The 12,904-nt window shown below is 44.7% G+C and overlaps 2 protein-coding genes across 2 annotated transcripts; one reads left to right on the forward strand and one right to left on the reverse strand.

Annotated features, from left to right (window-relative positions):
- Nucleotides 1–778: 778 nt before the first annotated feature.
- Nucleotides 779–2,079, reverse strand: CCR75_007329 (uncharacterized protein). The gene is made up of 2 exons (XM_067965390.1): nucleotides 1,870–2,079; nucleotides 779–1,787 (listed from the first exon to the last, which is right to left on the reverse strand). Exons 1-2 carry the CDS (start codon nucleotides 2,073–2,075, stop codon nucleotides 953–955), a joined length of 1,041 nt encoding a protein of 346 aa, XP_067816524.1. The 5' UTR covers nucleotides 2,076–2,079; the 3' UTR covers nucleotides 779–952.
- A 153-nt stretch (nucleotides 2,080–2,232) lies between these two features.
- On the forward strand, nucleotides 2,233–3,147 carry CCR75_007330 (uncharacterized protein; the record flags this gene model as incomplete). Its single annotated transcript, XM_067965391.1, has 1 exon — nucleotides 2,233–3,147. The coding sequence occupies one exon, from the start codon at nucleotides 2,233–2,235 to the stop codon at nucleotides 3,145–3,147; it is 915 nt and encodes a 304-aa protein (XP_067816845.1).
- Between the last annotated feature and the right edge of the window lie 9,757 nt (nucleotides 3,148–12,904).

Genomic DNA, 12,904 nt, shown 5'->3' on the forward strand with positions numbered 1-12,904 from the left:
CCGTCATCACGGATGACGCTGGGCGTCATCCCTCTTAATGTGAATGCACCTATGTGCATCACATCCACAAGGGTTGGTCACAAATGTGCACCACACCCGAGTGTTGGGTCTAATTACTATTATTTAGTAATTGACCATCCCCTTAAGTACACCAAGTGTACTTAAAGGGGACTGTGTAACATAAGGGCAACTTCAGCCCGTTACATAGACCATTATATCGACTTTCTCCGCGGTCCAGTCAGCGCTGGACGCGCGAAAAGCGAAAGATAGATAAGACTTTATTACTTGTTTTGTATTAATTTATAATTCATTAGTAGTAAATAGATACAAAACAGAAGAACTTAATTATATTATATACAGTTTACTTTAACCCTCTTTAAAGCAAGTATTTCAAAGAGATTATTCCTCTGCTCGTGCTAGTGTACGTGAAGTGACGTAAGGCACCACTCGTAATGCTTCAGTGCGAGTGGACTTGTACTGAAGCAGTACAAGTCAGTAGTGCCATGTTACAATGAAGGCTAAGTAGTAGGAAGAAGTAAAACTCTAATACCATAATTAAGTTCCTACAAATTGCAATTTTTTTAACTGAATAAATGTCTTAATAATAACTATGTTTTATGACTCATTGGCCTTTTCGCGCGTCTAGCTGCGTTTGGCGGGGTTGACTATACTAGATTGACTAATGAACAGAACTGTTGTATTGCGCATTGGAAATGCTAAGAAAAATAACAACTTTATAATTCCTCTTAGTAAAATTTATGTAACGAACACAGTTGGAGATATCCATGTGCTGTCTTGCTTTGTACCTTTGTCTTAAAGATAGCAGATATTGGAGAGTGGAGAATCACTCAATAAATTTGGTCTACTCTTCAGGGTGTCAACAATAAACAAAGCAGTCAAGAGTAGAAGGCATCAAACTGTTGCAAAAAATCTATTCCGTCATGAAAAGAATTCACTTTTTCAATACTTTTCTCTTCATGTGATTCTTCTTGTTGGCTAGCGTGGTCGGAATCTTCGCTTTCTTACTACGCATTTGGCGAGTCTCGCCAGGCACGCCGTCGGATTGAACATTTTCTGTTGGTTTGACACGATTCTTTGCAGTGTGACTTACCTTGGCGGCTTTCATGGACGGCAGCACATTTGCTGTCTCTTTGCTAGTTACATCTTCTGCTGCAGCTTCCGCAATATATTCGTCAAGTTTTCTCTTTTTCAAATTTGCCGTCTTTCCAACGGGTGGCAATTTGGCCAACGAAGACAAGGCATTATATACTGGAAGCGCAATCGAGTCGACGAGTTTGACACTGATCGACTGCACGCCGTTCCAGCCCTTGGGCACGAGGCTTGCGCAATTATTCATGGCCACCATGATGTTGTCCACAATCTGCTCAAGCGGCATGTCCACACGTGCTACTTTAACGTTTTGGCAGACGCCAGCACTGACGTGAAAAGTTGTCCGACGCGTGGCAAGACGGACGCTGCTGGAAACATTTTTGCGAGACACGCGCACGGCCACAGGCTGTTTTTTCTTGACAAAGAATTTTGTCCCGAGCGACCCCTTGAGATATGGTAGCACACGGTCATCAACGAGAAACATGTCATAGGCAGCGCTTAGCGCGCGCTTGTCTTCAAATCGTGAAAAACACTTTCGCAACTTCTTAACTGTCATGACTTTCACCACACGATGATCGGTATCTTTCTTCAGCGCTTCCTTAATCCGCTTCTTGTCTTCATCTTTAACGAACAAACAGATCTCCGCCGACTCCTCATACAGCGCATGTGGTAAAGTGCTATCATATTAACACGAAGTACAGGATCCGTCAAGAATGATCAAGCATATGAAGATGAAGTTAAGCTTTGGAACGTCATTACATTGGAATGGGCTTGAGTGATGCTTTGGCCGGTACCAGCTTGCGCGTGAGAATACATGACACGTATTCGACATTTTCTACAAGTTGGAGCTTCGTTCGATCTGTCGTTTTCTTTTCTACAAGCGTCTGCAATGCTAGTACAGCGCGACGCACTTGCGCCTCGTCCAGCGGGTTCCGTAGCCCTTTACGGATCGTCGCGTCGGTCATCGAGTAATGCTTGGCTGGATGGCACTGCTTGTCTCGTTGACTGGTCAAAACTAGAAGTTATGTAATTGGTTAAAAGGGAATAACAATTTTACTTTTAAGTTGCGGTATGTGCCCGGGCTTCAGTTGCGTGTCACGAGAACCACAGATCTTCACGACGATGCTAGTTAAGGTAATCAGAAGCGGCAAGACGGCTAAAGACTATGGCTCCGTGGAGGTCGCGGGATCGGACCTAACTGTCGGCCAACTAAAGAATGCCTTTGAAAAACACGCGCGAGTGTCGCGCTTTCGCCAGAATTTTAAATTGCAGCAGAGTGACAAAACGCTCACGACCCTGTCAGAGGACACGAAGCTGTTGGAGGACTATGGCGTCAAAGATGGCTCTACATTAATTTTTCGTGACCTCGGACCACAAATCGGCTATCGCACGGTATTTGTGGCCGAGTATCTTGGTCCTCTCCTCTTTGTGTTGGGATATTTGGCTCGTCCAGCCTTTATATATGGAAAACAGGCCGGGGCACAACCGCTTAGCAGCACAGCGATGCTCGGCGTAGCTGCCTGGTCATTGCACTTTTTAAAGCGCGAATTTGAAACATTTTTTGTGCACCGATTCAGTCGCCCAACGATGCCATTGCGCAACCTTTTCAAAAACTGCAGCTACTATTGGTCTTTCGGAGCCGTAGTTGGTTACCCATTGTGCCATCCAATGTATGCTGGTCCCACGTCGACGTTGCAGATTACCGTTGGCCTAGTGCTCATGGGCGTATCCGAGCTCCTTAATTTTTGTGTTCACATGCAGCTGCGCAATCTGCGCCCAGCAGAGGGCTCGAAAGAACGGCCTATTCCCAAGGGCCCTCTATTTGCGCTTGTATCATGTCCCAATTACACTTTTGAAGTGCTTGGTTGGGTTGGATTCTCTCTCTTCACCCAAGTGGCTGCTAGCTATGTGTTCACGCTCGTTGGTTTTCTCCAGATGGCTGACTGGGCTTTAAAGAAACATCGGGGATACCTTACCACCTACGGAGATGAGTACAAGAAGCTGTGCCGTAAGGCTATCATCCCCTTCATTCTATAAAGCCAGTTATCGTAGTTGTGCTTCAAAACAAATTCTGAGATTTGATACGAAAAGCTAAAAATTCTTTTTTCTTTCAAAATGGATGTGAGTAAACACCCGTAAAATTCCCATGCCGCGAGATAATAAAGTTTCACTTTTTTATTGGCATGATAAACCAATGCATTTAGCTTTAAGCTTCCTATTTCTTAGTAAGGCGTAGCAACATAGAGCTGTTACGTAGAGATTTTATAGCGCTTGTGCATCCGTAGCAACTTCCTACTAAGCGCATTGCATTCCTATTTATGACCTTGCCATTGTTGTGGCAACGATTTGGCATTTGGTGAAACGGGCTAGCTGCCTTTTGTTGCACACCGTTAAGTTAACGCGTCAGTATGCTCTGTCTTCAATATCTTTAATGGCACACATCGGTTGGAGAACCATTGTTGTGGTACATTTACTTTATGGGTAAAATACCCTTATATCCTATTTTATAATAGTCAATTACTTAAATCCCCATTTTTTATGAGTAACAAATGCGGTCGCCGCCAGATATAAATCTGGCGGCCAAAATCTATTTTTGATTTAGGTTAAGGTTTTGGATTAAATGATTGGATAAAGCGCAGTTCCCCTTTTGATCTTAAAGCGTCAAGTGCCTTCCTAAGGCTTGCGCATTGATCTGTAGAGATAGAAGCCTTTCTAAGGTATATACTCGTGGGCACTAGTTGCCACTTGGTTCTACGAACCCCTGAATCCCTTGAACTAGGCATCATTAAGCTTTATAGCTTGTACGACTCCCTGAGCTGTTAACACATTAGTTCTATAGAACTGAGAGACACTCTGAGTCTGAAGCCTTCCTCTGACTTTAGGAGCGAGGTAGCTCCGCTAAAATATCGGTGGCTCTGGCCAATAAAACCACATTTCACGGCCCCAAAAATATATAACCCTTCTAATTGTCAACTGAGGGAGGTCAATTACTTCACGTAGTGACCAACCTTCTTGGCATGAGCATAGAGTTTTCGCATTCGTCATGTAACAAGGATCAAGCTATTACTTTGGGAACAAGGATCGGAAAAGCGTATATGCTTGACTTTGAGCAGGAAAAGAAGCATGTTTCGTGAAATATTCCGAGGTAACTTTTAGCGAGAGCCCTGGCACGCTCGCATAGGGAATTTTGACGATGACCATTCGAGGCATGGCTTGATTTTCTGATTAAGAGCAAAAGTGAAGTGGTTGGCAAGCTAAATGAGTTCAAGATACTGTACGAGAACCAATGGGGTGAACGTCTGGGGTGCTTGCGCTCCGACAATGGAACGGTGTTCGTGAACAAGACTGTCGCGGGATGTGCAAACAGAATGGCATCGTGCATTAGTGCTCTGCTCCATACAGCCCTCAATAGAGCGGAGTGGCAGAGCGAATGAACAGGACTATTATGGAAAGGCCCACAGAATGCTGCACTACTAGAGCGTACCGACTGAATGGTGGGCGGAAGTTGCGAGCACATTGGTGTATCTAATAAATTGCTCCATCAGTGCGGCAGACTTTACTCACCCCCTACGAGTTGGCTTTCAACATGAAGCCTCAAATGGCTCATATACGCGTGTTCGGGTCGCAGGGTTATGCTCATATTGACGATACGAAATGGACGAAGCTCGAACTCATGAGTTTTTTAAGTGCATGTTTCTTGGCTATGGGAAGAACGTCTAGATTTGATTTGGAAAATGACAAGGTCAAAGTGACTTGATCTGTGAAGTTCGATGAGCGTGAAGCAGACGGTATCGCGACACGCAATCGATGAAGCCGAGAACAGTCATTCAAATGACCAAGGACAGTTATGAAGTAAATATTCAGCAGCACATGGTTCGACAGCCCGATGTGTTACGGGTCACCTTCACTAGTACTGATCAGTATTAGTAAACCTTATATTGATTATGGTGTGGGTGAGGTGCCTCGAAACTTCACGTACACAAAGGTATAGAGTTTTTTTCTATGAGCTAAGGGTCTTAAGCTTAAAGGATAGACTAAGGCTTTAGAATAGAGAAAAAAAATATAAATGTATGAATATGTATAGTTTCCTACGTCTTCTATCTACTACTGAACTAGTATATTCAAACTAACTAGTGTGGCGCATCCATGCGCACCACACAATCGTGTCCTATAACGATTGGCGGGGTTGATTTCGAATTATATCAACCAATCAATAGAGCTAATATCTTATTGCATCAATATTACCAAATTGGTAGTATTGTAATTAGTTAAGTTAAAATTAAAAAATGATAATAATTTTGTACTTATTTTTTTTTCCTCCCATAGAAAATGTTTTTTTTATTTTTTACAGGAAAAATTAGTTATGTAACGGGGCACCCTTACACCGTTACACGATGGGAACGAGCATAGAAAGCTGTCCAAGACTCAGTCACAGACGTCGAAATGGACGAAGTGGATTGTACGCCAAGCGTCTTAGTACCACAGTTGCTGCCCTTAGACCGCCCTGTTAAAGATACTGTGGCGTTAACAGAGTACGACAACAGCCTCAAGAGCAACAGGGAAATTAATTGGTGTTTCGGCCTGAAGTCGAGCTTTGAAGAAGAAGACGAGAGCCAATAATAATACTTGGAAACGGACCAGAGGACGAAGAGACGAAAAAAGGAAGTGAGGGTCCACCAACTTCATAGCATCGCACCATCGGATCTCGATGGGCTTAAAGACAGAGCCATTCTAATCACGCTTCTTTGCCAAGAAGCGTGATCAGAATGGCTCCGTCGTGCGTTACAAGGCACGACTTGTCGCGAAAGTTTTAAGCAGAAGCATGCCGTCAATTACTTTGAGACTTGCTCCCCCACCGCTAACAAAAATTCGTTTCGAATCATCCTCGCGGTGCGTGATGAATGCGACTATCAAATGGATTAGCTGGACGTCGAGACGGCTTCTCTTAATAGTATGCTAAGGACAGTGTCCAGTATGGATGTTCCGCTTGGTGTCGACAACGCTCAAGGATTCGAATGTCATCTTAAAGGCCATATTCGGATTGAAACAAGCAGCAAGCTCCTGAAACAAGACGCTTCATCAAGTCTTCGTCAAGAATGGTTTCAAGGGCTGCAATGCGGATCAATGTATATGTGTCAAGCGCATCAAGGAAGGCTTCATCTCCGTTGGAATTTATATCGATGATATGGTAATTGCAGCAAGGACAAACAATGAGATCAATTAGGTGGAGGAAGCGCTAAAGAATGCTTTTAAAATAAAGAAGCTGGGCGAAGCGGAGTTTATTATAGGCATGGCGATTGATCACAACAGGGCAGTAAGAACGCTAGTAACTAAGCAGACTCTATATAATATATAGACGACTTGGTTAGAAGATTCGTTCAAACTAGACGTCTGACAATCCGTGCGCGCAAAGATTAAAGCTGTCGTCGTCACAGTCGCCTACTTCGGAAGATGGATGGTCGGTCATGCGATCGAAACCACATGGCTCCCTAATTGGATGTATTTTGTACATTGCGACTTGTATGCAAGCGTACGTCGTTACACAGCTTTACGTGTTCTGAAGAACCCCGGACTGCTACGAAGAGCGTAGCGGCACGTGTGGTGCGACAACGCGAGATGCCGACATCGTCTACCGAGGCAGTGGCAACGTTGCAGTAAATACGTACTCGGATGCTGATTGGGGCAGCAATACGGATGACAGACGTTCGGCTTCAGGGATTTTAATCATTATTGCGAGCACCTTAGTAGTATTCAAGCCAAAGAACCAGCAAGCAGCTGCGCTAAGTTCGGCGGAGGCTGATTATATGGCTCTTAGCCTATGCCCACAAGTAGTCCTTTGGACACGCCCAATGCTCCATGACATGGGTCACGAGCAAGTGGGAGAGGAACACAGATTTGGCAGATAATCAAGCGTGGTACCCGGCTAACAAGCCGAGTATCACGCTTGGACGAAGCATGCGGACATTAGGCAACACTTTATTCGGAAGAATGTGCAATATAAATGACTGAAGATCGACTACGTCAACAGGATGAATAAGCTTGCAGATAAGCTTACGAAGACACTTGGGACCAAGATGCTCAAGATTCTGCGCGAGGCAACGGGTATCAAGACCAAGCCGACACTCAAATAAAGACAGCGTTACTGGCGAGTGTGAGTGTTGAGATGACGCCGCTCAGAATATGTTTTAGAAGAATGATGACGTCACGGGATTATAACTATGATTTCGACAAGTGTAGTTGCAACATAATATAATACGGCCATATAGGCAATCGCTCATTGGTCTAGCCAAAATCAGGTTACATAAAGCAGGCTTAGAAATAGCACATAATAAGCGAACTTAGGACCTAACAAATGTATTTACTTCGGATTTGGCCTCTAATTGACAAGGATGATGACCGTATTCGTCCTCACTCAAAATCAATTCGATTAGTACTGAAACAACCTCTCCATAATGAGTATTGGTATAAACCGGTTTTCATCTGCATTTGACAAAAGAATCATACCTTTTTGCTGGTCCTAGCTATTTATAGGTCATGCAAAGTTCAAAAGTCGATCTAGAGCAGCTTGTCAACTAACCTATTTTTAATTGTTATGCTTGTGCAAAACCAATCGAAAGGCCTAAAATGCCCTTTATCTTAACCTATATAAGATAGTCGTATTACTTTCAAAATTAAGCCAATATAAGTTGTAACTATTGGAAGCTAGATTAATCTCAGCTAGTAGCATTTGCAAGGTACTCTTTCCCACGATTCGAGCGCTTTATCTGCGCACCAAAATTTAATTTTCGGGACGTCGCAACTACAGTTGGGTTAGAAGATCATTCTTCGATAACAAAAATTATCACATTCTAGGTTTAAATTCGAGAGCTCGGTCGACCAAGGCCTCAAATTGCAGCTGATAATGGGACGCGAATTGCAAACACTCTGCCAAAACAGGCAGGGGTTGTAACAGAGCACGGGCAGAAAACGTTGGCTTTACCCTTTGAAATCTTTTGCAAGCACGCATGTACTTGGGACGGGATGATACTGGCGTGGCCACCCTTTCGGAAGGACGCAAAAGGCAATCGGCAATCGATAAGTTTTTTTAGTCAAGAAAAATCAAGTCTGGGCGAGTTTTCAAGGTGGAATACATTTGCTGAATCGTGGCTCATTTTCACGCGGCCCACGCGCTATCTACAACATAATACGCCTAAACGCACACATTACAATGAATTACTGAAACGGAGTGGCAAAATGTTATTCTCTAAAAATAAATAACATTTGACAATCCATTCAAGGAATGTTGTGATGGATTTCTGGAGTGATTTATTCAATTATAAAGCCTTATCTTTTTGATTGGCTCTTCTTACATCGTCAAGAAATGTTGACGACAAAACACTTATTGTTGCAACAGTTGGCTTATACTCACCGTTAATTTTCGCCACAGTGTGCTTATGCTCACTGGTAATTGCTGCAACAGTGGGCTTATCTTCACTGTTCACTGCGCGGCCGGCTCAAAGCGAAAGGATATCAGCTACGACTTAATTGGTCCCGGTATATCTTCCTCAAAGAAGTTATATTCCGCGAAGAAGACAACCATCTCGCCATTCTTTGCGAGAGGTGTGGACTGTCGACCGCCTATTATGGTCCGTATAAACAATGAACGGTCTATCTCTTTTCCTTGCCATACACTGGGTAGTTGCATTCAGCTGGTTAGAATTGACTCGATTAATAGCAAAGCGGCGCACTAGCACCGCCTGTGTCATATTGCCTGAACGCACAGCCGATCTCAAAATTGCTGGCGCCACAGACTACATGAAATGGTCTGTCTTAGTCCGCAATCGCCAATATTGGCGATTGCGTCAACGTTTGCTTGATACCCTTAAGAGAATGCTGACAATAAACGTTCCATGACCGTGTAATATTATTCTTCTTCAAGAAGAAAGACGTCAGCCTTCGGCTGTGGTCGTGCTTATATTGACACGATATTTCGACTCCATGGGTTGCTCCGTGAACTGGTATCAGATCTAGACCCCGGTTCACGGCAGATTTGGAATTTGTGTTACAAATCACTTGACAGACAGTTATAATGTCAACTTCTGACCATCGGAGCTATTAGCAGCTCGTTTCGAAGGGACGGATACGTCTGTTTGCTCGACAGCAACTTGCGCACGTTTTGCAACTGTGTGAGACAAATATTGTCGAGCGTCGAAACTAAGTCACGACGATGGGAACGTTAATGATCAACGTCTTATAGTAAATACCAAGAGCGTGATGAAAGTCATTGTGATGACTCGGGTTCGACGTATGAGGCGAACACAATTTTTACTCCTCCTCCATATCCCTTGGCGGATTTGAGTTATAAGAAGCGTTTTTATATCGAACGCTACTAGAACCACCTGATGAGAAGGGGGTTGAAAGTGTTACTCGTTCGTTGGTGAGGGTATACACCCTCATGATATATGGGAACCTCGTTCCTAACTAATGATGGGTGCCCCTGGTCTCGTTCGACGATACGACGAGACCCATCTTCTTCCTCAAAGGATCCATCAGAGAATGAGCGCTTCCCACGTTTTGTAAAATAATTGTAGATTTTCAATTCCTTCGCGAATTGCAGTACAGATGCGCGTCTTCCATTGGGAGTCCTCAAGGGAGTAGGCCCCTTTAGGGGCATCGACTGTGCCCTGAAAGCAGCAGGTACATGAGCCCCCCCACGAGAGGCAAAGCAAGCCTGCCTATCTGGACAAATCGTGCTAGCTTGTAGCGTGAACCGACTACAGTGTGTCTTTTTAAATGGTCACGGAAAGCATCCAGGTTGTCAAGCTAGGCGTCGCGCCTAGGCTTCGCACATTCTGTACGAATGCTTTCCAAGCTCAAAACAAATGGGTTACATCCTTTGCACGCTTCAAGATTACTATCGATGCCGGAAACAGGCATCGCTGAAGATGCTAGCTTCGTCCTCACCAGGCTCGTGAAGCCTGGATGAGTCGAACAATGGAATTTTTGTAGCTTTCGTTGGTAATACCAGACCGACAAATTGTAGAAAGCAACCAGGTTACCTAGGGATTGAGCTACAAGGAGTGAACTACAATGAGTGAGCCGCAACGCATTGCGGTCGATCTCCCGTTGGTTAATGAAAATTTGAGCTAACATTACGCTCGAAGTGATCTTTCAATTCTGGTGATGCACGCTAGCACCATCAGTTGCATTGACCTTTACGATCACTTCGTGCCTCATGATGCATTTTACTGTTGCATTGACCTTTTTGATCACTTCGTACCTGGTGATGCTAGCGATGCATTTTGGCATCACGAGAGTTATCACCGTCCATGAAGTCATTACGAGATGACTCCACATTTATAGGATCTGACGAGCTAGAAACTTCGCCGTTATATCACGTCAGAATCCTTAGAGTTGACGGACTCGACCTCGGGCGAATCGGAGGCCTTTAAAGAGTGGTCACCGAGTCGGAAAATGACGCCGACTCGTACCAGTCCCCTCCAATCTGAGTAGGAGGTGACGATCTCCCCACAGTAGACCCATGATCGTCTACTGAAACATAACATTACTAGGAGCTACACTTAGTCGTGTAGCTCCAGATTTGCGACCCCACAGGCTACGAGGACGGGCTTTGATACCATGGGCAAAAAGTTGAAATTGAAATAAAAATCAACTGGTGCTAATTTACAGGGAGGGCCAATAGTATTCTCTGTCGCTCGACATTAGTCACTACTGTGACTGCTGATGCCAAGGGGGAGTGATGTAATGGGGTGTTCCGTTACATAAATATTATTACCCATAAGAAGAATATCGTTTCTAAAACTATGAGAACAATAAAGTTTCAAAATCGGGCCACTGCTATATGCACCCCTCTTTGCTAATCGTACCCGCCCCCTTCGACCCAGAATACTTATAAATAAAAATATGTTCACGTCCCAATAGCTAATCATATCCTGGTATAATTTACTCGAGTCACGATACTTTTCAGACGCGTTTTTGCTCCTGTCGTTAATCTGAGCGCGTAACAGTCATTTTAACCCCTGTTTTTACCTACAAGCTACGCCACACGTGTTAGAGGTGATGCTGTGACTGTTTAGCAACCTACCAATTGTATTTCGTTTGCTAGAGCTGAAACAACTCAAGCCTCATCTGATTGATGGGACACTGACAGACTGATCTACTTGTGATTGATTAGACAAGTTTAGGCTAAGTACAGAAGATATGACCTATCTTAATCATAATCCCACTTTTGGGCCTGCAGCTCTGACCACAAGCCATTTTCACAAGAGTTATGATCCCAAATAACGATTCCGGTATCAGAGTGCAGCTCTTCGATAGGAGCAACTACATTTTGTGGAGTTTTAAGATGAGGACGTACCTCATATCGACGTGACTGTGGGCGGCGATAACTGGCGAGGCGCCTGTATCCTTACCAACGGAGCAGCAGGCACACGCGGGAATTATCATGAGCCTTAGTAACTCGCAGTCCATGTACGTTGAGAGTGAACTGAGTGCGCGGAATGCGTGGGTCTCGCTTGAAAGCTTTCATCAGACCCAGGACATGGCGAATCGACTGTGGCTCAAGGAGAAGTTTGCGTCTTCCCGGTACACGTCCCCGAGCATCAGCGAACACCCTAAACCCTAAACATCTCATAGCTCTAGAAAAGCTAGTGCTAGAGATGAAGAGTGCAGACTGTAGGCCAAGTGAAAAAGATGTCTGCGCCACTATGCTTCGGAGCTTGCTCACAAGTTACAAGAGCCTTGTCCAGGCATTTCGAATGTCAATCGAGTCGTTCAAATTTGGCAATCTGATGAGCAAGCTGTTCGCCGAAGAAGTGCGTCAGAAAAGGTCGGTGCGTATCGAAGAAATAACGGCACTATAGCCAGCAGCAAGAATTGGAAGAAGAGCAGCGTGAGCGTAGAGTAAATGCAGCGTATGACGTGCTTTAATTGTGGCAAGGCGGGCTACTACGCGAGAGACTGCCGTTTTAAGAAGCGTCGGTCGCCAAGTGACGAAGATCAGACAAATGTTGCATTTCATGCGGTTGAATCATCAGCAAGCGGCGCGTGGGTTATCGACAGCGAAGATTCGACCCGTGTGTGCAAGGGCTGTGGAGCCTTTGTGGAGTACATCGCGTTCGAAAATTTGCAGAGTACTTCGAGCGCACAGAAGAGCGCAAACACTAGTAATTCTTGGCCATGGAACAGCTGCGCTGTGCGTTTGGACGAGGAGCTCTTGAATTAACGCAACTTTGGAGAGGATGCTACATGTCGAAGATCTGAACAAAATTTATTCTCGGTAACAGCGGCAACTGCACCTGGCATTAACATTGAAATGGCCAAGGACACATGCCTCGTGAAGTAAGGAAGCAGGACGGTGGCGGCGGGATCAAAGAGAGCCAAATTTTGATCTCAAAACGGACGTCGAAGAAGAGTGCCACGCTGCTTTTAGCGAGCGGTAAATAAAATGATTAAGGACAGCCGCACTAGCAGTGCCAAGGTTGAGGCGGAAGGCGTTTGCCAAGCTTGTGCGACGGCCAAGCAAGGCAAAAAGACATTTCAAACAAGCGAGGCGGAACTGGAAGATGAGGAGAGTAGCGCTCAGATAGTGTCGTATCTCGGACGTTCTTGGTCCAATTATTTCTGCTTCATTATCCGGATTTAGGTACATGGTGACTTTCATAATGATGAAGAGTCACTACGTCTCTGTGTACCTTATGCGGGTCAAGAGCGAAGTGCCGATGCTCTGCGAAGTTCTGCAAGGAAGTTAAGACGACACCAGGAGCGAAACTTAAGGTTATGCGTAGTGACAATG

Source organism: Bremia lactucae, linkage group LG14, assembly GCF_004359215.1.
Source record: "Bremia lactucae strain SF5 linkage group LG14, whole genome shotgun sequence".
NCBI lineage: Eukaryota > Oomycota > Peronosporomycetes > Peronosporales > Peronosporaceae > Bremia > Bremia lactucae.

Bases quoted from the DNA above. Each gene is read 5' to 3' on its own strand.
- CCR75_007329 (XM_067965390.1), bottom strand. From the start codon at position 2,075: ATGACCGACGCGACGATCCGTAAAGGGCTACGGAACCCGCTGGACGAG. The intron at 1,788-1,869 runs GTAATGACGTTC...TTAATATGATAG, and splicing joins TCACTCAAGCCCATTCCAAT to CACTTTACCACATGCGCTGT.